This window comes from Alligator sinensis, unplaced genomic scaffold (genome assembly GCF_000455745.1).
Source record: "Alligator sinensis unplaced genomic scaffold, ASM45574v1 scaffold169_1, whole genome shotgun sequence".
Classification (NCBI taxonomy): domain Eukaryota; kingdom Metazoa; phylum Chordata; order Crocodylia; family Alligatoridae; genus Alligator; species Alligator sinensis.
Genome location: NW_005841924.1, coordinates 319,551 through 345,423, shown reverse-complemented (window position 1 = coordinate 345,423; position 25,873 = coordinate 319,551). Strand labels below are relative to the sequence as shown.

Below are 25,873 nucleotides of genomic sequence, written 5' to 3'. Positions count from 1 at the left end.
CAGTGACACAGGGTGGTGGGTGGCTATGCTCCATCCTTGCACGCCACACATGTACCCCCTAGGGCCTTTCCAAGTACCCTGGGGGTACGCGTACCCCTGGTTGACAACCCCTCTAATAGCTGATTCAATCAGCTATTAGAGAAAAACGCCAAAAAAAGCCCCGCTAAAGTGCCCGATGTATACAGATGTTGGGCAAGCGGGGTCCAATTAACACAATGCAAATGCCTCTTCTGGACATGTGCTAGGGGTGCAATGAGTTTAAAGTAAAGCGGCAGTTTTTTAGCGTCTGTAAGCAGTCATAATCGTGGCTGTCCTTGAAGTTGGGAGAACCCATGCATGCAACTTGGTTGGGAATGTGGGTTGTAGCCTTTAAGTGAAACATTTATATGATGGTGCACTCTTTATGAGCCCTACCACACTCAGACAATTGAAAAGGTGAAATCTGTTTTTTAAGTTTGCAGTATTTTTCATCCTGTCTCATTGAATTCTTCTTTTTGTAAGAAGAAAGTAATCTAATGGTAGCTGTGCGCACGGGGTGGGGGGGTGTGTGTGTGTGTGTATAAAGTATTCTAAAATTCTTTATTTTTTTTATCCAGGGGCAGCTGCAAAACATTTATAGATTCATATAACTCCTCTGATAAAGGCAAAGGGAAGAGTTTCCTTTCTGTGAGCACTCCATCCAACCGAAGTCAGAATGCTGCAAAGAGGAGTCCAGCAACGTACAGCCACTCTCAGAAAAAACACAAATGTTCAGTTTACTATAGTAAACAAAAAGCAAGCACAACACCTGGCAGTGTCATCACAACTACTGATGAAAAACAGAATCAGACTGTAGAGAACCAAATCTCACTACCAAAAGAGAACGTTTGTACTGATATTGTTGGTGAGAACTGGGTAACCCTAAAATATGCAAATGGCATAAATATAAACATGCAAAAAAATTTAACTCTTTCAGGAAACTTTCTAGATAAAGAAGAAAGTGCACTGAAAAATAAAGTTCTCATGAAAAATACTTCTTCAGAGTGTGATTTGAAGGAGGATGTTGAAACATGTATGTTTCCTAAGGAAACTAACCTTAAAATTTCAGAAAAAATAACTGAGCTTAAAGAACAGGAGTTCTGTCCTGTGAAGACATCTAAGAAGCTACCTGAAAGTCACTTGTCAAGAAATTCACCTCAACAGCAACCAGAATTGCAAGAAGTTTCCAGGAAAAATAATGGTAATCTTTCCATTTTACATTTTTGGAAACTATTTGACCTAGGCAAAATCCTGGATCCAATGAAATTTGTTCTCCATATGACTCTTGTTTTTGATAGTTTGATAGCATGTTTGCAAGCAACAAGGTCTCTTCAGAAAAATTATTTTTTGTCATAAATAAAAGCAACAATGATTTTTTTTTTTTTTCTGATGAAGTTTGCAGTTGAAAGCAGACTTTGTGGATCTGTGTGATTGTTTCAGGGCTTCACACAAAATCTGGGCATAAACCCATGCACTTGTAAGAATTAAAATAATGCTTAGAAATAACAGTGTTGTGATCGTAGTTGTGATGATAAATACAGTTTGCCTTTGGTTAGGTATTTGGGTGGTTTGGCCTGGTGAAAATCTGGAGGCATGATTTTTTTTTATTTAGGGCTGTTGAGCAAAAAGGGTTCTCGTTGACTTTATTTGAAATTACGGGTGCTTAGCACTCTTCAAAAGAAAGGCACCTCGTTTCTGCAATTTTGTAACATAGAAAGACCAAAAGCTTCTGTCGGCATATATTTGAAAACTCTCATATTTTTAGGAATTCACCAGTTGCCATTTCTATCTCTGAATACAGATATACATAGTTTATGGTTTTCTGATTATATGTCTAGCTTCCCTGGGCAATCTTACACCTTTTTGAGGAGGAGTTTAGGACGTCGGAGGAATGCTTTTTGTGCAAGGTTTCACTTGAGAATTGGCAAAAGCAAACCTACTAAGTGAGAGCCAAGAATTGCCAGCTTTGTCTTGTTGAGGTCATGCTAACTCTGTCCTGTCTGTTGCAGGGGTGATTTTAGTGGTTGAACATGAGGCTAGATGTAAAGCTTTGTTACCGAATAACTAATATTGGGGCGTTACTCACTACTGTGTTTCCCTATATGATATGTTAAATGAAGATTGTAACCTGCTGTGCTTCTCCCCCTGAGCATCGCGTGTCTGGGTTTCTTTCAAACCTCGCCGTCGCCTTTGGGGTTGCACGGCCAGGCTACTGGGAGCGGCCTTGGGTCAGCTCCCCAGGGGTCTCGCCTGCCATGCCTTTGATGGTAATTGGTTTTCTGGCGGGAGAATGGTGTCTGATCCTGTCTTCCCTGGTACTCTCCTTTGGTCGTCTTTGCAGATATTGCTTTTCGGGGCTCCACCTCCCCTACACCGCGCCTAACGCCAACCGTGATGTTGTCTGTTGGGGCCAGTGTTCTGGCCCTCACTGGCGCTCAGTTTCTTAGGGGCTGCGGCTGTGGGCTACAGGTTGTACTTGCACCGAGTGTCCGCCACTGCCCTTCTGTGCTTCCTGGCTCACATGGTGCCTGACTTTGCCTGGGCCTTGGGCCCCCTTGTCGCGTTGTTCCCTCCCCGGGTTTGGTACCTGTCGTCTGCTTCCGGTCCCCCCAGCTTCCTTCCCATCGGGCCTTTTATCCTGGCACCGGGTGGCCACCCAGCCAATTGCCCCCAGTGCGCTTTTACAAAGCGTGCCCAAATAGACGCGGGAGCCGTTCCCGGCTCCTCCTGGCTCCACTGCGGGTTTTCCTTTTGATCTTTGTCCGCAGCGGCCGCCGCGGTTTCACTTTTGCTGCTACCAACTGCCGGCGCGGCGTCTCGCCGCCTCTCTCCCACCTCCGGTAAGTTTCCTCCACAGAGATAATACTGTTTACCTGTCTCTGAGATGTTAGCAACTTTCATCATGTTTGTAAAGTGTTTTTAAATTCTTTAGATGCTGTAGAACCAGGGCTATCCAGTTAGTGGCCTGTGTGCTGCATCTGACCCTCAAGGGGTAAACCTGAGGCCCCTGAGCTCCTGGTTCAAGCGCTGTTCCTTTTTCCTGCTGCCCTTCCCTCCTCCAGCTTCTGCTGCTTCGCCCTGCTTGTAGCCTATGGGGTGAGGGAGCCTGTGGCCAGGGGCTCAGGGGAACCAAAGTTTGGCGCGGGGGCACCAATGCAGTGCAGCAGGGGTTGTCCACTACATGGTGGGGGCCAGGAAGGTACATGGCATAGTACAACTGGGGCATGTGGCCTGCATGCTGGTTTAAAAGTTCAAGTATTGTTGTTAGTCCTCGAATATTTTGAAAACGGCACAAAACAGATTAAAATCATTTACTTGAATCAGATTACTTTAATTATTTATAACAAATAACTGAGCGCATTAACTTTAGCTATAGTCTCCAGATAACAAATTTTGTACATAAATCAGATGGGAGATGGCATCATCTTCCTTTAACTGTCATTATATGAGTAACAGAAGTAAATGATTACTGCAGCAATTATATGCTGGGTTTTTTATTATTACAGCATAAAACTTTAACAAAGTATTTCCAGGCTTCTGGATTAAGTGCTGTCCTCAGCCTGATTGGGTTCAAACTCATGTCCCCCAGGAAAGTGCCTGATTACTTGACTAGAGGCAAAGCTGGAATAGGGGCACCTGTCACCTGACCTGTTAAAACGTATCTGTTGTGCAGCCAAGAACACAGGATTCATGGTTCAGAGAAAAAGAAAGCAAAAAGGAAGATGAATATTTGTGCAGGTAGCCCAGTAATGAGGGCACTCCTTTGGGTCCCAGTCATTGCTCTCAATACTGTTTGCTGCATGAATCTCCTACAGAATGCTTTTGTAGTCCTTGAAGCAGGCTCCAGAACTCAGGATTCCCCCCGTCAAGGAAATTCCTTCGTTATGAAGCTACAAAATCATGCCAGTTTGGGCTGACTTGTGGTTCTGTGGATCTTGTATTTACTGTTCATTGACCTGGCTTTAAGAAGAGGGGAGAGAATGCCCTTATGCTAGATTTGACTGTTTCCTAGGGGTTAGAGTATTATCCTGGAATATGGAAGCTGTTGGCTTTGAGCCCCTTCAGTCTGAGAAGGACCTTTAACCCAGGCCTCCCACTGCCTGGGTGGATGTTGTCACTTAGGCAAACACCACCACCTGCATTTTAAAAGAAAAAAAGTGAGCCCTAGTCACTTAGCCACACATAGCCAAGTGATTTAGGCACCTAACTCCAGGAAGTGGATTATTGGTCTCAGGTAAGTGCCTAACTAAAGGTCTAAGTCGAGGAGAAAGGGAAGCATCCAATATCTCTTCTTTCTTTGATATTTCCTTTGACTGGTGTAGGAGCCCGCCTGTCTCTCATTTTGTGCGTTGCTTGGTTGTGAATCCTGTTCTTAGGCACCTCACTCAGATTTGTTAATTTAATTTCCAAAGCTGATCATTGCTACTTCCCAGTCCTTTTGTAGATCCCGGCCCCTATTATTGAATGTTAAAGAACTAAATGAACTGTTTATTTCACTCCTGGATCTGTTGGTGTTTCCTTGTTATCCAAGATTTTGTGGTTTACTTTTTAAGTGGTTTGGTACTGCAGAATAAATTTATGTCACATCAGTGGGGAAAAGGCATGGCTATTAATTACAGAGGCACCAAGAAGTCTTTAGGAAACAATTTACTCCATGTGTTACAGTCTGGGGATGTGACAGTGTTTTTAAAAGATTAGCAATATGTCTTTTGATTCAAAGCTGAGACCTTCCTCACTGCTTTATTATGTGATATCCCAGATAAAAGCCCATCTCCATCCTCTCTAATCACTGTTCATGTATTTGAAGACTTTCAAACAGTCCCTCTCCTCCCCCCTGCTTCTGCTGACTAAATAACCTAGCCCTAGATCTTTTTAGCCATTCCTTATAAGTCTAGTTTCCCAAGCCCTTAATCATTTTTGTTGATTACACTGAACTCTTTCCAAACTGTCCACATAATTCTTGAAGTATGGGTCCCAAAATTGGACACAGCATTATTCCAGGTGAGGCCTCTCATTCTTCCTCACCAGGAAGAATTACTTCCCTTGGGTTGTTAGTGACGCTTCTGTTAATACAGTCCAAGATGCTGTTGGCTTCTTTTGCAACAAGAGTACACTGTTGGATCGTATTCAACGTGGGGCCCACTGTAACCCCTTGGTCTTCTCTGCAGTACTGCAGTTTAGTCAGTCATTCTCCAATGTGTGTTTGTGCATGCAGTTATTCCATCCCAAGTGCAAGACTTTGCACTTGGTCTTGTTGAAGGACATCTGATTGATTGCAGACAATTTCTCCAGTCTATTCAGGTCATTCTGGATCTAGCCCCTACCCTCCAGTGTCTCCAATTCCACCCAACTTCGCGTTATCTGCAAATTTTCACTCAATCCCATCATTCAGATTAATAATAAAGACATTGTATCATACCAGACCCAAGACAGAGCCCTGAGGAACCCCATTTGATACCTCTTCCATAGTAGACATTGATGACTGTTGGTTGACCACGATGATCTAACCAGTTATGTAGCAGTGTTACAGTAATTTGCATCTAGCCTGTATGTCTATAGCTTGCTAATGAGAAAGTTGTGGGAGACGGTGTCAAAAGCCTTGCTAAAGTCAATATCACATCCATTGCTCTTCCCCACAGAGCCTGTCAGCCTATCATAAAGGAGGTCAGGATGGTCAGGCATGACTTGCTATTGGTGAATCAATGCTGGCTGTTCCTGATCACCTTGTTCTCCTCTGTGTTTCACAGTTGATTTCCTGAGGACCTGCTCCATGATCTTTCCAGGTATTGAAGTCAGACTGGCTGGTCTTGTAGTTCCCCAGATCTTTTCTCCTCCCTTTCTTAAACATGGGGTCTGTATTATCCCTTTTCCAATCATCTCAAACCATTATCCAATTTCTACAAATTCTGAAAGAGGATAGCTAATGGCTCTGGAATTACTTCAGTCAATTCCTTTAGTACCCTAGGGTACATCCTTGTTGACTTGAAAACATGTAGCTTTTCTAAGTCATCCCTAACTTGTCTGCTGTTACTCTAGGCTGTTTGTCTTCTTCCCTATTTTACTGCCAACTGAACTTGTCATCTGATAGCTACCCCTTTTTATGAAGACTGAAGTAAAAATGCATTAAATACTTCAGGCTTCTTTGTATCTTCTGTAACTAGATTGTTTTCTGCATTTTTGATAAGGGACCTGTCCTGATCACTTTTCACCCCTGTGAGGTAGGTCAATATTAAACCTGGAAAAACCACAAAGGGATAATAAGGTACAGAGTAATTTTGTATACTGGTTTCAACTAGATTATAATATTATTTCACAAGTAAGCATCCTTTATCAAGTAATTTTTATTCCAGTCTGGTACTGACTAGTGCTCACCTGACTGAGCATGATTGTAGCTGAAGCACAGGGGAAGCATACATTAGTATTGTTAGATATGAAGTTACTGTTTGATGCTGGTTTTAGGATGTTTATGTAGCAGTGTTAGCTTTTGGATTTTTTTTAGTATCATCAGCAAAACAAAAACTGATTTAATATTTGGGTGTTTTGGAAAGCATCCACAGTTGAAAATGTTAGTCTAGAGGGAAGGGGAATTTCAGGAAAAGTGCATGGAAGGCTCATGACCCTCTCAAACTGTTTCTATTGTTCCATTCCAGGAAACAACCAGCAAGTGCCTCTCAGGAATGAAATAGAAAACTGTGAGACTTTGAAAAAACAGATTAACACAAAGCCTTCCACTGAGAAAAAGATTAGTAAAGGACCCAAGGAAGAAATTCCCTGCTGTGGAAAACAGGAACTTGCGTCAGTTGAGGTTTGTGTTACTTGGATCTTTTTTTATTGTCATATTTAAAATGCTTTTAAAAAGTGAGAGAGATTAGTAAAGTTACGGATTACATCCCTAAACCAGCTTACTGAAAATGTGATGAATGAGCAAAATCCTGGGTTGTGCTATTTCATGATATATCCTCGGATTATACTTAATGCAGTAATACTAACTATACCACAGACCGTTTCTCCTGCTTTTAATATTGGGGAATGCATGCACACACATATACCCTGTGATGTGAATCTAACTCCAGATATCAGCTAATCTCGAGAGCAGAGCTGTAAACTAGGTTTGCTGGGGGATAGAGACCAAAGCCCTGAGGTAAGTGGGAAAGCGGAACACCTGGAGGAAGAGCGAGCAAGTGGGCAACAGGGGAGGTGCTCTCATGCTTCCTGAGAAATCAGGGCAATCAACTAGTTAGCTCAGGTGTCTGTACACAAATGCATGAAGCCTGGGAAATGAGCAGGAAGAATTGGAAGTCCTTGCACAGTCTTGGAACTATGACATGATTGGAATAACAGAGACATGTTGGGAGCTGGCATGACTGGAGCACTGTCATGTATGGGTAAAAACTGCTCAGGAAGGGCAGGCAAGGGAGAAGAGGAGGAGGAGTTGCACTTTATGTAAAATAGTCATATGATTGCTCAGAGCTCCAGTACGAAATTGGAGATAGGCATGTTGAGAGTGTGTTTAAGGTCAGATGGGAGAGAACAAGGGTGATGTTTTGGTGGGGGTCTGCTATAGACCACCAGACTAGGAGGAAGTGGTGGATGAGGCTTTCATCAAACAGCTAGTGGATGTTTTCATATCACAGGCCCTGGTTCTCATGGGGAACTTCAGTCACCTTGACTTCTGCTGGGAGGTCAATATAGCAGTGCACAGGCAATTCAGAAAGTTCTTGGAGACTATTGGGGACAACTTCCTGGTGCAAGTGCTGGAGCGGCCAACTAGGGGCCATGCTGTTCTTGACCTGCTGCTCACAAATAGGGATGAATTGGTGGGGAATGTAGTACTGGATGGCAGTGTGGGCAGCAGTGACCACAAAATGATTGAGTTCAGGATCCTGAGGAAAAGAAGGATGGAGAGCAACAGAGTAAGGACCCTGGACTTCAGAAAAGCAGGCTTTGTCCCGCTCAGAGAACTCATGGGCAGGATCCCCTGAGAAGCCAGTCTGAGTGGGAGAGAAATCGAGGAGAGGTGGTTGTACCTTAAAGAGGCATTGCTAAGAGTGCAGGAACAAACCACTCTGATGCTCAGGAAGACTAGCAGGTATGGCAGAAGACCAGCTTGTCTTAGGGAACTCTTCAGTAAATGAAATCACAAAAAGAAAGCTTATAAGAAGTGGAAACTTGAACACATAACTAGGGAAGAATATAAGAGCATTGCTTGGGCATGCAGGGATGAAGTCAGGCAGGCCAAAATGCAATTGGAGTTGCAGCTAGAAAGGGATGTGAAGGGTTTCTACAAGTATGTCGGTAGCAAGAGGAGGGTCAGGGAAAGTATGGGTCCCTTACTGAATGGGGGAGGCAACCTTGTGACAAATGATGCAGAAAAGACTGAAATGCTCAATGCCTATTTCACCTCAGTCTTCACAGGCAAGATCAGCTCCCAGCCTACTACACTGGGCAGCACAGTTTGGGGAAGAGGTAAGCAGCTCTCAGTGGTGAAAGAACAGGTTAGGGACTACCTACAAAAGCTGGACATGTACAAATCCATGGGGCCAGATGGGATGCACCTGAGGGTGCTAAGGGAGTTGGCTGATGTGAATGCAGAGCCTTTGGCCATTATCTTTGAAAACAGATAACTCATGGTCATGAGGAGAAGTCCCGGATGACTGGAAAAGGGCAAACATAGTGCCCATATTTAAGAAAGGGAAAAAGAAGTATCCAGGGAACTACAGACCAGTCAGCCTCACCTCATTTCTAAGCACTTGGAGAAAAAGGTGATTAGGAGCGGTCAGCATGGATTCACCGGGGGCAAGTCATGCTTGACCAACCTGATTGCCTTCTATGACAAGGTGACTGGCTCTGTGGATGCAGGGAGACCGGTGGATGTGGTATACCTTGATTTTAGCAAGGTTTTTTCATATGGTCTCCCATGGCATTCTCGCAGGCAAGCTAAGGATGAATGGATTGTAAGGTAGATAGAAAACTGGCTGGAGCATTGGGCTGAGAGAGTTGTAGTCAATGGCTTGATGTCTAGTTGGCAGCTGGTATCAAGTGAAGTGCCCCAGGGGTTGGTCCTGGGGCCGGTTTTGTTCAACGTCTTCATCAACGACCTGGAAGATGGAATAGAGTGCACCCTCAGCAAGTTTGCAGATGACACCAAGCTGGGGGGAGTAGTAGATATGCTTAAGGGGTAGGAATAGGATTCAGAGCAACCTAGACAAATTGGAGGATTGGGCCAAAAGAAATCTCATGAGGTTCAACAAGGACAAGTGCAAAGTCCTGCACTTAGGACACAACAGTCCCATGCATCAGTATAGGCTGGGGGCTGACTGGCTGGACAGCAGCTCTGCAGAAAAGGACCTGGGGGTTACAGTGGATAGTAAGTTGAATGTGAGCCAGCAGTGTGCCCTTGTTGCCCAGGAGACTAACAGCATATTGGCTTCATTAGTAGGTGTTTCCAGTAGGTCAAGGGATGTGATTCTTCCCCTCTATTCAGCACTGGTGAGGCCACCTCTGGAGTATTGTGTTCAGTTTTGGGCCCCCAACTACAGAAAGGATGTGGACAAATTGGAGAGAGTCCAGCAGACGGCAACAAAAATGGTGAAGGAGTGTAGGGACATGACTTACAAGGAAAGACTGAAGGAACTGGGCTTATTTCCTCTAGAGAAGAGGAGACTGAGGGGGGACTTAATAGCAGCCTTCAACTATCTGAAGCAGGGTTTGAAAGAGGAGAGAGCTAGACTGCCTCAGTGGTGGCAGATGACAGAACAAGAAACAACGGCCTGAAGTTGCAGCAAGGGAAGTTCAGGTTAGATATTAGGAAGAAATTTCTCACTAGGAGAGTAGTAAAACACTGGAACAGGTTACCTGGAGAGGTGGTGGAAGCTCCATCTTTGGAGGTTTTCAAAACCTGGCTAGACAAACCTTTGACTGAGATGATCTAGTTGGGGCTGGTCCTGTTTTGAGCAGGGGGTTGGACTAGATGACCTGAGGTCCCTTCCAACCCTAACTTTCTATGATATCAACTTCCAAATCTGCTCCCCACCCCCTTTATTTTATTTTATTTTATTTTTTTTACAAGATGAATCTCCATACGTGGATCTGTTAGAAACTGAATTTGAAAGTGGAAAAAACTAAATTCACATACAGAAAACACTATATAATAAGAATATGAGACAATTGTAAAAGGTAACCATTCATCCATAGTTTTACAGAGCATTTTGCAGAAACTAAGGCCCCTGGCACATATTCATTTAAAGCTGTCATAGGGTGCAATCCCCTATTCCAGTGGTGCGATCCCCTATACCTGTATTGTAGAAAGTGAAGTTTTGGGATCACAGATCAGATTCCAGTCACACTCCTTCTACTTTCCAGTACAAGGGGAGTGTGGAATCATGATCCCTTACACTGACAAGTTGAAAGCCAGGTACCCATAGCCCAATGTGACCTAGGGCTGTTGAGGGGCTGATAATCAGCTGATTTGGTACAGTTTATTGTGCAGTTATCAAGTTAATCACAGCCTAAATGTAACATGTACAGGGGCCCAAAGTATTATAACTCCCATGGTTTAAATCGCACCTTCAAGTCACTGGCAGATCCCTGGAGTTCAGATTCAGTCCTTGATTGGTCAGTCTGTTAGCTTTCTGTTTATGGACATCTGTCATAATGAATTGAATGCCATATTTGAGAAGCACAGAATAAACGATGCTTGCTTGGTTTCCCTTTTCCCTTCCTCCCCACCCCCCACTAGAAAATGAAGTTACTTACAGCTTTTGGGCATGATCTACTGCTTTTTATTATTAGTGGTGGTGGTGATCAGTTTTGTGTTTAATCCCAGTATAAATTAAATCTTAAATTAACGTATCTGTTACTTAATTTATCCCCATTATTTCTTCAGTATAGTAATTCAAATGAGCAGATGGACACCACCACAAGTAATAGAAGAGAGGATTTATTGCTGCTGAATTTGCTCACAAGCTGATCATAAATCTGGCAGATTTTGGGGCGGTTTTTTTGCACATTGAAGTATTTTATAGACTATTTTCCTCCCCCAAAATTCTACTTCCTGAAAGAAATAGAGAAGGAAAGATGCTGAAGAGAAACTGCTGATATGGGGCTTCAGAAATTTGATGTTCGGCTTTCATCAGCGGTTAAAACAAAGCGGGGGCGGGGGGGGATGGGACTGAATCTAGAGCTGACAAATGAATTTGATGATCTGGGAAAGTGAAGTGCTAGGACAGGCACTAAATCCTGCAGCAGCTATGAAACTGAGCCATTTTGTCCAAAGTACTTTACATTGGTAGTTTTATCTAGGTAAATTTATATGGTAACTTTGGTCCTAAGTTATGTGTTGTCTCTCTAATTCCTTTTTTTTACATTTCAGCAAGAAGATGCTTACAGAAAGAAGAAATCTCAGGAGAAAAAAGAAGGAAGTTTGACAAATATGAATTGGAATAGAAATAGAACATCTAGAAGAAACAAGAAAAAGATTGGCAGTTTATCTACAAGGTGTGTATTACAGCCTCAAATGGAATCATAGAATCATAGAAAATGATGGTTGGAAGGGACCTCAAGAGGTCATCTAGGCACCCCCTGGTCACAGCAGGACCATCTCCAACTAGATCATTCCAGCCAGGGTTTTGTCAAGCTAGGCCTTAAAACCCCCCAAGGATAGGGATTCTACTACCTCTAGGTAATCTGTTCCAGTGCTTCACCACTCTCCTAGTGATAACACTTTTCCTGATATCCAACTTAAACATTCCTTGCTGCAACTTGAGACGATTGCTCCTTGTTCTGTCGTCTGCCACCACTGAGAACAGTCTAGCTCCATCCTCTTTGGAACCCCCCTTCAGGTAGTTGAAGGCTGCTATCAAATCCCCTCTGTCTTCTCTTCTGCAGACTAAATAAACCCAGTTTCCCCAGCCTCTCCTCAGAAGTCATATGCACCAGCCCCCTAAACAATTTTCAGTGCTCTCTGCTGAATTCTCTCCAACTTGGCCACATCTTTTCTATAGTGGGGGATCCAAAACTGGACACAGTACTCCAGCTGTGGCCTCACCAGTGCAGAATAGAGGGGAATAATTACTCCCCTTAATCTGCTGTCAGCGCTCCTACTAATGCAGCCCACTATGATGACTGTAAACAATAGAGAAACCAAAGATATTTTCATTCCTAGATTAATGGTTTCTCTCTAGTATTAGTATAATACCTAACGCAGATTATTTGATGATACATTTAAGTTAAACAATAATCCATGTCTAAAATTTTCTTATTAAAACATATATTACTAAATGTCGCAGGAAAAATATGCACGCATACATATATGCCTGAGTGTATTGTGTCAAGTAATCTCTCTGGAGTTCTCATGGTTTCAGTGAGAGCCTGTATTGTTGTAAAGTGCAGCTGGGATAGATCTCGTCATAGGTTCAAGACAGTATTTAGGATTTAGAAGAATTTTGGTTCTTCACCACTATTTGTGCCTTTGAAACCTCAGCCCGAGTTCCTCAATCCGTTCTTGGGCTTTAGACTAAAGGGAGACAAACATCCAGAAACCTGCATGACTAAAAAGAAATAACACAATAATATTAATTTAAAATTGCAAAGCACAGTTTATCTTCCCTTTTGTGAATCCACACATGCCTTGTAAACAGATTTTTGATTGAAAGGTAATTGAGAAATTTGAGTATTTACATCTATGCCCTAGTTGATGTTAATTGGTTCTCATTAGAGACTGGAAATGTGCCTATTTTAGACTCATAGGGTTAGTTTCCTTCCCATTCTGCTGTCACTGGATAAAATCCAATACGTGTTCCCTTTAGAAAAGAGAGTCCATTAAAGTGATTCCAGGTTTTTGCAACAGATCATCTTGTAACTTATTTTAAGGAATTTTATCTTTGTGGTTGAGAGAGTTGTTTCCTTCCTTAAAAAAAAAAAATCAGTGTTTTCTTTACCAAATACAGTGATTAAAATTAACTTTTAAAAGAGGAAGTTTGGTATACTACATAGAAGCTGACTAACTAACTTCATTGTGGTTTGTAGACAAATATGACAAGAAGTTAAAGTAACGTTAGGCTGACAGGAATAGTAGGAGATCCTGGGAAATATTTTTGTAAAGGTTTCTTTCATGTTTACTTGAATAAAGGTTTTAAAGGAAGTTGTGATTTTTTTTTTCTTATTTTTTGTTGTCAGTATTAAAATTATTCATGTTGTTTGTGTTGTAGTAACCTCTAGAGATGCCAACTGGAATGTGGTCCCCAGTATTCTATGCAGTGCTCACACATAAAAGCCCAATGACCTTAGAAATAAGGCAACAGTCCTTCAAAGATATACCAGTTACTAAATTTATGCAACGAGAGTAGTCCTGTTGAAGTCAGTGGGAAGAGAGTAAGAGACTGGAAAATCAGGAGGGACCATTGTTTCAGGGTCTGCATTGTTTCAGACTGCATTCAGGGTAATGCAGTTTGCTCTTGGTATGTAAAGTTAAGCACATATGAAAACATCTGCAGGATCTAAGCTTATGTAGGTAGGCTGGACAAGGGTAGAAAAGACAGTGTTTATGGTGCCTTTGCTTCTTGAGTGCTAACTTAGTTTTCACTCTTTTTGGCCTACAGAAAAATAATTGAGCAGTTCTTCTGTTGCCAAGAACTCAGAAAGACCACACCTGTTGATTCCTATATGAAATCTCTGGGTTTACCTTGTGAATCATATTTGTAAACCCCGTGGTACCCTAGAAAGGATCTCAAGGCACCTAGGGTGCCGTGGCATGCTTTTAGGGCATATATTACTTCTGTTATACTCGTAGTCTGTTTTGATCCTTGTGTACTTTTCAACCATGTTTGTCACCAAAGGGTCTGAGGACCTTTGGGTAGTTCATTAGGGGAAAGTGATTGCTCATCTCTTTGTTCTTATATTAAATATAGTACAAGTGTAAACTATAAACGCATCATTTTTTGTTCTAGGGTTCCTGAACAGAGTGAAATGAAACATATGTGCAGTGAATTTGAAAGGCCTGAACTGAGAACTAATATTGGCATAAGAAACTGTTGTGCTCAGGACAATGGGGAAATGTTTAAAGCTGACCAGAAAGGTGGAAGTTTGTCTACGCAGGGAGAAACAGGTATGTAACTGTGATCGGTTTTGCACTGGGAAGAGAGAATACTTTGTCTCTGACACTGAAACACAGTGGGGGCTTTTATTCACCTTTTCCTCAAGCTGTGATCAGTTGAAGCAGATAAATTGACAGCCCCCAGGACTGCTACAAGAAACTTAGACAGGTTATGATATTCAAGCTGGAAACATATTTCCTGCCTGTTCAATTCTCTTTAATGTCCAGCTCTTTTTCCCAAGCTTGTGAGAAGGGGGAGGTTTAGGAAGGCATATGACAAGTTGATGATAATTGATAAAATTGATAATTGATAAAAGATCCATAATTAGTCAATAGAGGGCATGTGTAGACAAAGCGTGGGCCCTAAATTGAAGCGGTGGGTTTTAAAAACACCACTTCAGTTTAGGGCAAAGTAAACCCCCATGTCATGTACACCCGTGTCTTACCTGCCTCTCCAGTGGCGGGGAGGGGAGAGTGAGCTGACAGTGGGCAGAGTGGTCCCTGAGCTGTGGCAGGGCTGGTGCTTCCCTCTGTGGCAGTGCCTGCCCCTGCCTGCAGGCACCTGGCTTGGGCGATCCCACAGCCGTGGAGGGAAGGACTGGGTCCCCACGCAGCTCATGCAGGCTGCAGTGGTGGGGGAAGAAAAAGATCAGGCTAACCACTTTTTTTAATCTTTGGCGGAGCCTGCCTTCCCTGGCTGCTGCCAGGCTGCCTGCACAGTCCCTGAGCCGCACAGAGCCCGGTACTTTGCTCCACGGCTGTAGGGCAGCAAACTAAAACTCCTGAAAGGTGTTTTAGTTTGCTGCACCCCAAAGTAATTTAATATGCATTACGCCACCAAATGTGCTACAGCAGCTGGAATTAATGTGCAATTTGCCACCAACACCATTAAATCAGTACAAAAGCATTTAACCTGCTTTTAAGTGTTGTGCACACATGCCCCTTGTTTCACACCGTGGTTTGGGATAATTTTTCATGGTGCTGTAATTCAGATGTTAAGTTTCTCAGAGCAGGGCTTGTAATATTTTTAATGCATTGTATGTGTATGTCTGCAATGCTGTCAGTAAATAATGTGTTTGTCCCTGCTGAGTAGGTAGATTTAAAGAGCTAAGTACACATTTCAGACACTTTTTTCATTTCATTTTAAGTTTAAATGTAAACATTTTCTTCAATGCTTTTCAACTTCTTCAGAAAACTTTTATCAACGATCAAAGAAGTGTTTGGAAAAGTTTTGTTCTGATTCAAGTTCTGACTGTGGCAGTTCCTCGGGAAGCGTACGTGCCAGTCGCGGGAGCTGGGGCAGCTGGAGTAGCACCAGCAGCTCTGACGGAGATAGAAAACCTATAATGACACCCAGGCATTTTCTTCCATCAAGTAAGTTCTGGAAAAATACCATGTACAAAAGTATATGGAAAATGTTAGTATATTATTTTGGATAGTGAGAGGGACTGAAACTCTGAGGCCATGTTTGCTGCTCCTCCACAGAGCTGCTGTGAAGTACACACCAGCCAGTGCACTCCTGCTTTGCACACATCCGCCTCTGGAAATGAGGCAGTGTAGTTGTCCCGAAATAATGCTGAGCATGCCCACAGAACTACCCTTAGGTTCTGTCTTGGACTTGCTTATTGAAACACGCTCTGGCTCACTTGAAGGCATCTATATTGCCTCATTTCCAAGAGTCGGGGTGCATGGAGTGAGAATGAATGGGTGGGGTGTAGTTCTTAGGTCAGCACAGAGATGGGATAGAAAAGCTGTTAGAGGTTGCCTGCCTGTCATGGGTTAATAGATTCCAGTATTCATGGTGGCATTCATATGAGAAGGAATGTTTGGCTTTGAGCTTAGAAGTCTGTATTGTTGAAAAGGTTTTAGTCAGCAAATTTGCTTTCTTCCAACATGCTTTCTTTTTCCAGTTGAATCAGTATTTTTTAGTTTGGAGTGTTGCAGGGAGACAATAGATTTTGTTATTAGACAGCAAACAGAGACAGCACTCCTGTGTTGTATTTCTAGCTCTGCCACTACTTAGCTGTCCGATACCAGACAGTTCCACTTAATTTACAGTTGTCTGTATGTTTTCCAGGCTTGTTTCATGTTTGAGATTATTTGCATTTGGGTGTATTTTGTTAATCTATAACATGCACATCTATCTACCCTGCCTTCTAGCAGTTGCATTTGCAAAGTACTTAGAGAAACATTACAATTAATGTTTAATATAATGGATGAACTATAATATTTTGCTCCTTTTTAATCCAGTCATTGCAACTCCCAAGTCAGTAGTGAGATGGGATCACTCCTAAAAACTGGCAGAAATAACACAGCATCCAAAGGGGAACTGATGCACAGAGTAAGCTGCCTGAAAAATGATAGGAAAATATGAAGAGCCATAAGCAGTAAATGTAAAAGGTCAAAGAGAAATTGTGGATAAGCACATGAACTGTGTTCCCACAAGACGCCTGAGGAAGCTATACAATTAGTCACTCTTGGGAAGACTACAGAACTGATATCTGCTAACTCTACTCAGATATTAATGTAGTTCTGACCTTTAGATTATTGTTACTTTTGCAACAGTGTTTATGACCTAACATCTGTATATAGTAAAAGGAGCGTGGTATCTGGATTTCAAAGACGTGGGTAGACAGACAAGTCTTTCAAAAAAATTACTGGAAGTGTCTCAAAATCATGAGGATATGGATGGCCATGAGAATATGTATCCCAGATACATGGCAGAAGAACCCTAAACCACTTTGTACACGCCAGAAGCCACAATTATGCTTAGTCTTGTGGCATATTACTAGGAATGGTGAAAAGCTTTAGTGTCATTCACTGACATTGAGAGAGCACACTACAGCATGCAGAATGAACAGAATTTAAAGTTTTAAAAATAGTTTTCTAGGGACTGTTCTCTAGTGACACAGAAAAATTGTTTGCACATGTCTAGATGCTGTTTTGAATAATGTGAACTTAATTTACTGTCTGAGGAAAAAATATACCCAAAGCAGCTTCGCGATTAGAATTAGCCTCTGACCTAATTGAATGAATTGTGCCTGGATTTAATTTTTTTCTTTGTTTATTTTTGTTGAAACTTTTAAAAAAATAAACTTCTTTCAAATAATAATGCATAGATGGATATTGTACATGATAGCAGTAATAATTTATAAATTGATCATTTAACTAAAAAAAAAAAAAAATTCAACCATGTTTTTTCATAACACCACTCCATGAAAACACATACTCTTCTAATAGAATAATGCTTCTCAACTCTTTTTAATCCTTGGTCCCATAGTGTAACAAAAAAAAAAAATCAAGTCCCTTATCTCCCTAACCAAGTTGCCATAAAGACAGAAAAAAGGGTCTACTAAATCTGCATGGATATAAGAAATAAACAAGCATAACATTAACTGAGGGAGACTTTCTGAAATGCAAAATTCTTTTTGTAATATTTTATACTGAAAATAAGTTTATACAATGTTGTACATTTCTGTTTTCAAAACCTTTTGATTTCACAATCTTTGTTTTACTTAGGGGAGACTATTTCACAAAATGATTTTCCAACTGAAACTCCCATCACTTTAAATCTGTCTCATAACATCTGCAATACCAGGTACATTTTTAAATCTACCCTTACAATATATTAAAGAAATGTAATATATTCATGTAATGAATCCTTTTCTGTAGAAAAGGACCTGGGGGTTTCAGTGGACAATAAGCTGAATATGAGCCAACATTGTGCCCTTGTTGGCAAGCATGCTAACATCATACTGGGCTGCCCTGGTAGGATCGTTGCCAGCAGACCGAGGGAGGTGATTATTTCCCTGTATTTGGAACTGGTGAGGCCACATCTGGAGTACTGTGTCCAGTTTTTGGCCCCGCACTACAGAAAGGATTTGGACAAATTGGAGAGAGTCCAGCGGAGGGCAGTGAAAATGGTTAGGAGGCTGGTAAACATGATTTATGAGGTGAGGCTGAGGGAACTGAGCTTATTTAGTCTAGAGAAGAAAAGACTGAGAGGGGACTTACTTGCAGCCTTCCAGTACATACCTGAAGGGTGGTTCCAAAGAGACTGTATTCAGTGGTGGCGGATGACGGAACAAGGAGCAATTGTCACAAGTTGCAGCAAGAGCAATTTAGGATAGATATGAGGAAAAACTTTCTCACTATGAGGATAGTAAAGCACTGGAAGAGGCTACCTAGAGATGTCGTGGAATCTCCATCCTTGGAGTTTTTTAAGATCAGGGTAGACAAAGCCTTGGCTGGGATGATATGGTTGGAGCTGGTCTTGCTTTGAGCAGGGGGTTGGATTAGGTGACCTTCCTGAGGTCCCTTCTAAACCTAATTTTCTGTGATTCTATGAATATACTAAGGGAACACCGTACTCTTGGGAGTCTAACTAGCTAGTTTTGGTAAAAGCAGTTGTGTGTGCTATACCTGCCTGTTACTCGATGCCATTTTGAAGTCACACTTCTCTAGCTTTTAAAAAGCTTTACTGGTTTTGGAGCTTGGACATGGACTTTCCAGCCCCATTGAGTATTTTCTTTTCTACCATGAGCATAAACCTATCAACTAATAACTATTTTCAAAGCTGTATTAAAACCTGATATGAGGGTATAAGGCCTGGAGCTACCATGACCCATTGCAAAATAACCTTGATATTTGCAGGAATTGCCACCCTTGGGGGAGAGATCAGATGCAGAAAAGAAAGGTGTAGTCTCAGTGAGCAAAGCCTTTTCTTCTTCATTTTTGCTACTGACATAATTTCAATGAGTAAATTTTAACAGTACAGCATATTGACAGCTAGCCTCTTTGACCTCTTATGCTTAGCCATCATTAACATATAATGCTCATTCCAAATTCATTTAATCTGTCTGAGCCTGTACTTTCCTTTAGTCTCCACACGTGTATATTCCAATATTATTAGATACATCTGAGTAGTAAGGGTTGAGATAATCAGCACTTCCTTTTTTCCTCTTGTAATAACTGTGGGCAACTCTGCTTCATATGGTTTTTTGTATTGAAATGCTGACATTTTGTGGTTCTACCATGGCTCAGAATAAGGAGAATAGGCAAAGGTAAAGCCTAACTCATGTTAGCTATTATTTGGGTTTCTGCCACCTGCCCTGTTTAACACCATAAAACTTCCTGAATTTTCTTTTCCTAGAAAAGAATCACATGGGTATTTTAAATGTTTCACGATCAGATTTTCTTTCTGAAAAAAAAATCCTTTTTCTTAATTCAGCAGAGACATAAATACCATCCCCCAGTATCCAGAAACCCTGTGTCCCAACTTCACTGACATGACTGCAGATCCCGACAAGAATAAAGGTCGGTTGCTTTATATCAGCAGGTTTTACACTACTCATCATACACTAGTATGAGTGCTACACATGTTGTTACTTTAATGTGTGCACACACAAGCTGTACTGCAACAGACTGCTATGTTTGAGCCATGTATCTGAGAACTTTACTTTTTATTATTTTTCAAACAAATAGACTTCTCTAGCCTTTAATATAATCTTGATTTGTTTTATTGTACTCTTGCTGAGTGAAAGTAGCATCTAGCTTTAATTTTACAGTTCAGCATTCGCTAACATTTCCTTTGCTTTGCCACAGCCTAATGTTTAATTGCACTAAAATCACTTCTATATGAAATGAAGTTCCCAGTCCAAATTAGCAACATCGGCGCTCTCCTCATTTCCACACTAATGGCTGAGAAAAGACCTCACCTCTTTTCTGCCTTCCTTTTTCTGCCTTCCTTTTTTGCAAATGAACGATGCGTGATGGGCTTCAGCTTTGGCTTTCAAATCTCAGGCAGTTTTTCATTTGCATGCATCTCAAAGGGAAACAATATGAATTTGTTGAGTGAAATTAATAAATTGTGAAGTTTGGGTATGGAGCGACCTCCCTTTCCAAGGACAAAAGGTCCAGTGGCTTGTCATCACGCATGTAATTTTCCAACACTTTGTCTTTTCTGTTGGAAAATTTGTTCTTTCTATAATGAATTGAGCAAATGACTTTAATACTTGTTTAAAAATGGAAAAAGGCTAATTTTTTTCTATTTTACTTTTATGACAACATTCATCCAACATAAATATTTGTCAGATTATTCACTAAAAACATTTTATTTGGAGAATCACTCCTGGGCTGGGTCTGCGTCTGATATATAATGGCCTAGCTGCACTGAGTCAGGATTTAGTGCCAGTGGCTTGTTTTGTTTCCATAGTGCCAAACTTTCTTTTTTGGGTTCAAAAACTGAGGAAAGGAGGAGCCTAGATACTTTACATTGTGAAGACTACAATGCAAGGCCATCTAGATTCTCTGTCATGTGTTAATATCATTGCAGAACTAAGATTTGGGGACTTTTTGGTTCCTGTTCTTTTGTATTTCATAAATTGTGCAATTGAGATCACTTTCTTTTTTAGGCCTGTATCCAGCAGGAGACTTGTGGCCTGCTCAACCAGTCTGTCTGACAAATAGCTTAAATTATAACCTTGAAAACAACATACCATGCATGATCCAGGAATCCCCTTCTGTTCACAACAGGCAAGTTGTTTTTCCTTTAAATATTTTAGGTAACATTTGTCCATCTATTAACTAGGGAAGTATTATTACTGTATTTCAGGGGTCGGCAGTCCCTGGCACACGAGGCCATTTTGCTTGGCACGCCACGGCCAGCCCCAGCTCTGGGTAGCTGCTGCCAGCGATGGAGCCCGGACTGCTCTGAGCAGGGCTTGCAGCGTCCCAGCCTGGCAGCAGCTACAGAGAGCTGGGGCTGGCTGCAGCCGGGAGGCTCCAAACACCTGTGCCAGGCACCGGCACCAGCTCCGCACTGGCGTGTGCAGGTGCACCTCTAAGCGGGTGGTGGGGGCAGGGCCTGAGGCAGCACAGCCCCGATCTCTCCCCCACTCCCGGCATGGAGGTGATGAGCCCGGCACAGCTGTTTGTAGCTAGCCCGCTGCTTGCTGCAGCTGCCCAGAGCCCGGGCTGGCTACAAACGGCTGGCTACAGAGGCTTTGGGCGGAGGGCAAGGGGCACAAGCAGGGCATCCTGCCATGTACCCCTTGCCCTCATTTTGTTTTTCTGCCATGCCGGCACTCTGGCACCTTCCAAGGTAGACATTATGGTGTTTTTTGGCACTCTGGCCAAAGAATGTTGCCTACCCCTGCTGTATTTACTTGCAACACACACACCCTTTCCCCAAAAATTATCCCTCCAAAGTTGGGATTGTTGAGTGGGCAAGCATGGGGACACTGTAATGGCTACTACTTCTCTCCCTTTTCTCCCCTCTGGCAACATGGAGGGAAGGGCAGAAGTCTGGTCTTTAGCATAGTAGCTATAGTTTTAACCCGTTCAGAGCTACTGCTATTCAGTCAAAAGCTGCTACCAGTTTGACAGCAACAGTGGTTGGGTTAAAGCTTGAGCTGCACAGTTTGCAAGGGCAGACTGAGTAATTCTGAAGCAAGACTCTTACTATAGACACATTTTTTATTGATTTTTTTTTTCACTTTCCGCCACATGGTATTGATGTTGTCAGTCTAAGTGGACCAGCTCCTGTACTCATATTTAGAAACTTCAAAATTTAAGATTTTAATTTAATTAAAAGAGTAAGATAAGAATTTAATTCTCCCCGGTTTTAAATAAATCTTGCAAGTTTTAGGGTATGGTGCCAGGCAGCGCTGTCCAGGAATACCTGTTTTGCAAACACTAAGTTCAGAACTGGAAATAGTATAATCATGTTAATGTGGCATGCATCCAGGCTAATTAGCTGTGCCGGGAAACAGGTTTATTAAACCCAGGCACACTGCTGTATTAATATGGCTATATTGCTTCTGGTTCACATTTCATGCAACAGTGCTTTGTGCCATATAGAAATCCCTGCTCTGTTTCTCATTTTTCTCTTTGAGGGGGATTGGGTGTCTCCCTTTCAAACATGCTTTCCTGTTGCTATAACCAGGAATCCTTCACCAGGTGGGTGAACTACAGCATGCACTAGGGTGTGTATAAGATACAAATACCCTGGATGAAGGTAATAAACACATGAGTGTTACGTGGACTTTTTTGGACATTTCCTAGACTTGAGGATTGAGCTTTCTGCAGTGCTAAACTTCAGACAGGAAGAACCATATTCCCTACAACCTTACCTCTGTGCTGTAAACTGAAGGAAAGAAAAGCTCGCAGTTTGCATTGCAGCTGTCCATGAGCTAGGAACTGTATCTCACTGTTCCAAGCCCATGCAGCAAAATATCTTTTTTTTTTCCCCTTTACAAACTATGGTTTAAGTAATGTTAAGGTTATGACTCAGGTGTTCTTAAGCAAAGAACTCTTCTTGGAGAACCTTCCTAAAGTATTTCAGTTATTTTATTCTTAAGTTAATACAGTAACAGATACACATTTATGATAGGGTTTCTCATTTGCCAGGAGTCTGATGTTGTTTGAAGTGGTAACACTGATAATTGAGTTTGGTTTTTTTTACATTCTTATTTTTTAAATAAATGTTATACTAATATTTTAAAATTAAAGACAATTTTGTTTTATTAATCTAAGCACCTTACTAATCAAATATTTATTTCACTTTATACATATCATTTCCATGGCATGTTATATTAAATTACTTTACATTGTATTTCATAAAAAACAATTAAGCCTAATATCTCCTATGGGGTAGGAATATATTGTAATTCCATTTTTTCAGGTGGGAAAGCTGAGGCTTAGAAGCGTGTGACTTTAAAGTGATCCAGGAAGCTTGGAGGAGAGTCAGAATCAGTCCACACAGTCCGACTACCGGCTCTGTACTTTAGTCGCAAATGTGTTGTCTCTCTTCTGGGGCAAACATAAAACAGTGCTCATTAGTAGAATCGTTATGGGTTCATTACAATACAATTCCGATTAGTAGCTGTTTTCTGCTATTATTTAGTTGATGTGTATGAAGCACAATTGCTCATCACAAGCGGTTGTCATCTAAAAAGTATACAGTGTATGAAAGGTGTTCATTCAAGCTTTACTTTCATAAAGCTCTGCATGGAATTTCTGATTTTTGTTTTTGTTGTAATAGTTTCATTGATTGGAATGCAGCTTGTGATGGCCAGTTTACCAATATGTATTGTCCAGTAGAGATGAATGAGTACAATGCTTTTCCAGAAGGTAAGAATGCTGGAAGATTTCCAAAATATGCATAAGACTCTTCTTTTCTCTCTCCCTCAGCAAAGCAATGATGATTCATTCAGATAGATGGATGGCTGAACAACAGGCTATTAGAGACCTATCTTGCTAATGTGCTTAAAATAGACAAGGAGAGATTATTTATTTTCTTACTATTTTCATAAACTCTGTATGGAATTTCTGCAACTAAATTTTTCTTTTTGTTATAGTAGCTTCATTGATTACAAGGCAACTTGTGATAGCCAGTTCCATAACATGTAGCAATCAATGAGAGAAATGGCCACAGACCCAAGCTGCTATTTCAGGTCACATTGTTTTAAGTCCCGCACTACTAAAAAAGAGGGACTTACTATCTAGAAGAGCCTCTGTTTCTCAATATACAAGACAGAAGCTGTGAAAGAGAAGGTGATGCTCATCCCTTGGGAATTGGGGCCTAGGGAGAGTAAGTGTCTTAATGTGTGGCAGACTCAGGAGTTAGAGCGTTGGTCTTGTGATTCTCATTCCAGTGTCTGTCACCTTTCCTCCCTTGCATGCAACATTTCCAGTACCCTCAATTAACTTCCTAATTTGGGGACAGCACAAAAAGTTTTTTGACTTGCTTGTCTAAAACCTGGAGTGCAGCATTTGCTTAAAGGCCTGACTTTGGTCCCATTTATGCCAGTTTTTCAGTTCATGTAACTCACTGTCTTTCATAGAATTAGACTTGACTTAGAACAGTATAATCTGGTGTAGACTGTTCTTTATCTGCAGTCCTCTCACAAGGCCCTACTCCCTTCAAATAAATCTCCAGCCTAAAACTGCAGCAATACTGATTGTCAGTGATGGAGTTAAAATAGATGTCTGAATGGAGAGTCTAATGCGTGTTCTCCAGACAGGCATGGTATTATACAGTAGCAAGTGATGTATGCATGATGGAGAGAGCAGGATGACATGGGGAGTCTCGAGCAAAAACCGGCCTTCTACCACCAGTACCTGTCAGAGGAGGAACAAAATGCAGAATCAGAGTGCTGATGGAAATGACGATGGATTGGGCATCCTCTTTTTGTTCCCACTCTAATGTTACTGCTCGCGTGACCTTCAGAATGTCTCTGACTAGCTTCTTTCCCTCGATATGAGTTATTTTTAAAGTTTCCCAGAGGCATTACCAAATAAATAACTGAAAGTTGACCTACATTGACCCAGGATTTCATGTAACAGAGATGTCTTGGGAGGTGAAAGCTGAGGTACTTTGACAAGGAAGCATGAAGAAATTTTTGCTCTTCTGTTTCATAGGCACACAAATAAGTTACTGCAAGGTAAATGAGAGCAGGGATTTGTAGTGTGTCACCCGCTCCATAGAAGCTGCCCCTATGGACACTCTTACCCCAGAGAAAGCGGAGGCTCTTTCTTTGAGGGGCAGTCTATTACACGCTCACTCTCTTTTACCATAGGGTAAAGGAGATGAGCGTGAGCTGTTATCACAGAGGACTTAGCATGCTGCAAATTCTCACCCTCAGGTTCATTGCAGTTGTGTTCAGGGATCCATGTCTTACTCTGGCTGAGAAATGCAGTCTCCAGCAGCCCCGGGGTAAAAAAAATATCACATAGCTGTTACCTAGTCCTCCATGCTACCGAGTTAACTGTGGCCTCAATAGTGTCTCATAAAAATGATATTCCTGTTGGCAGAAATATGCAAGTATTACATGCAGATGATTTGCTCTTTTTCCATTGAATTATCTATGATTGATGAAAGCCTACCTGTAATTCTGGCACTTCTCATAATAGGGCAGTTCAGCTTCATACGCAGAAAGTTGTCTTGTATACAATGCACAGATTTTACTTTGTTCCCTACGTTTCTTACTGTAGAAAACATGAATTATGCCAGTGGCTTCCCATGTACTGCAGAAGTACAAAATACAGCCTTCCTTGATCACAGCTGTCAGTCTACCTGGAGTGCCCCACCCAACATGCCTCCTACCTGGGAGCCAGCTAGTTATGTCAACTCCTCAGTGAGTATTCCTGTTACAAGATGTTGCCGTATTGTGCCTCACTGAAATGTTCTTCATATACTATTTGCATTTCCATCTTTATCTCGCTTGCCTGCTCTTGCGTCACACTTCTGTATAGTAGAGGCCAAGGTATTTGATGTAACTTGTGTTGGCATTATCCGTGGCATGCCCTCAGTACTGGGCTAAGTTTCCTATCCAATTTTGCTTACAAAATCTTGCGACGATATTTTGCCCAAAAAGTGTCTTGCACCCACTAAAGAATAGAAATGCACGTAGGTTTTCAAACAATCTATTTTGACTTTTTTTCTAGCAAGAAGAAGACTCTGCAATAAGAAGTACTGACCAAACATAAAAATCTATAGCTAAAAAAATCCAAAAGGGAAGTTGCAGTTGCAGTTTCTGGCATGCACAGTAACTGCCTCATACAAACCCACACTGATTTCATCTGTTATGTGCATGAGGCCCCTGACACGCTACATTTAAGACACAATTAACAGGTTAATTGTGCCTTAAATAGCGACCTGGCTACACATGCACGTCAATATAAGGCAACCCCAGGGTCTGGGGCACAGCTGTCCCCTAGCAGATGGGGAGGAGGTGTGCAGTGATCTTGGAATTGAAGAGC

The 25,873-nt window shown here is 41.7% G+C and overlaps 1 protein-coding gene across 1 annotated transcript in view; it reads left to right on the top strand.

Annotated features, from left to right (window-relative positions):
* Nucleotides 1-25,873, top strand: part of TMEM131L (transmembrane 131 like) — a 153,067-nt gene that overhangs the window by 92,825 nt on the left and 34,369 nt on the right. The window contains exons 24-33 of the mRNA XM_025198521.1: nucleotides 597-1,219; nucleotides 6,669-6,823; nucleotides 11,390-11,514; nucleotides 13,965-14,122; nucleotides 15,302-15,484; nucleotides 17,630-17,708; nucleotides 19,341-19,426; nucleotides 20,524-20,644; nucleotides 23,154-23,242; nucleotides 25,106-25,248. Coding sequence (XP_025054306.1) covers nucleotides 597-1,219; nucleotides 6,669-6,823; nucleotides 11,390-11,514; nucleotides 13,965-14,122; nucleotides 15,302-15,484; nucleotides 17,630-17,708; nucleotides 19,341-19,426; nucleotides 20,524-20,644; nucleotides 23,154-23,242; nucleotides 25,106-25,248 — 1,762 coding nt within the window. The remainder of the gene's footprint in view (nucleotides 1-596; nucleotides 1,220-6,668; nucleotides 6,824-11,389; nucleotides 11,515-13,964; nucleotides 14,123-15,301; nucleotides 15,485-17,629; nucleotides 17,709-19,340; nucleotides 19,427-20,523; nucleotides 20,645-23,153; nucleotides 23,243-25,105; nucleotides 25,249-25,873) is intronic.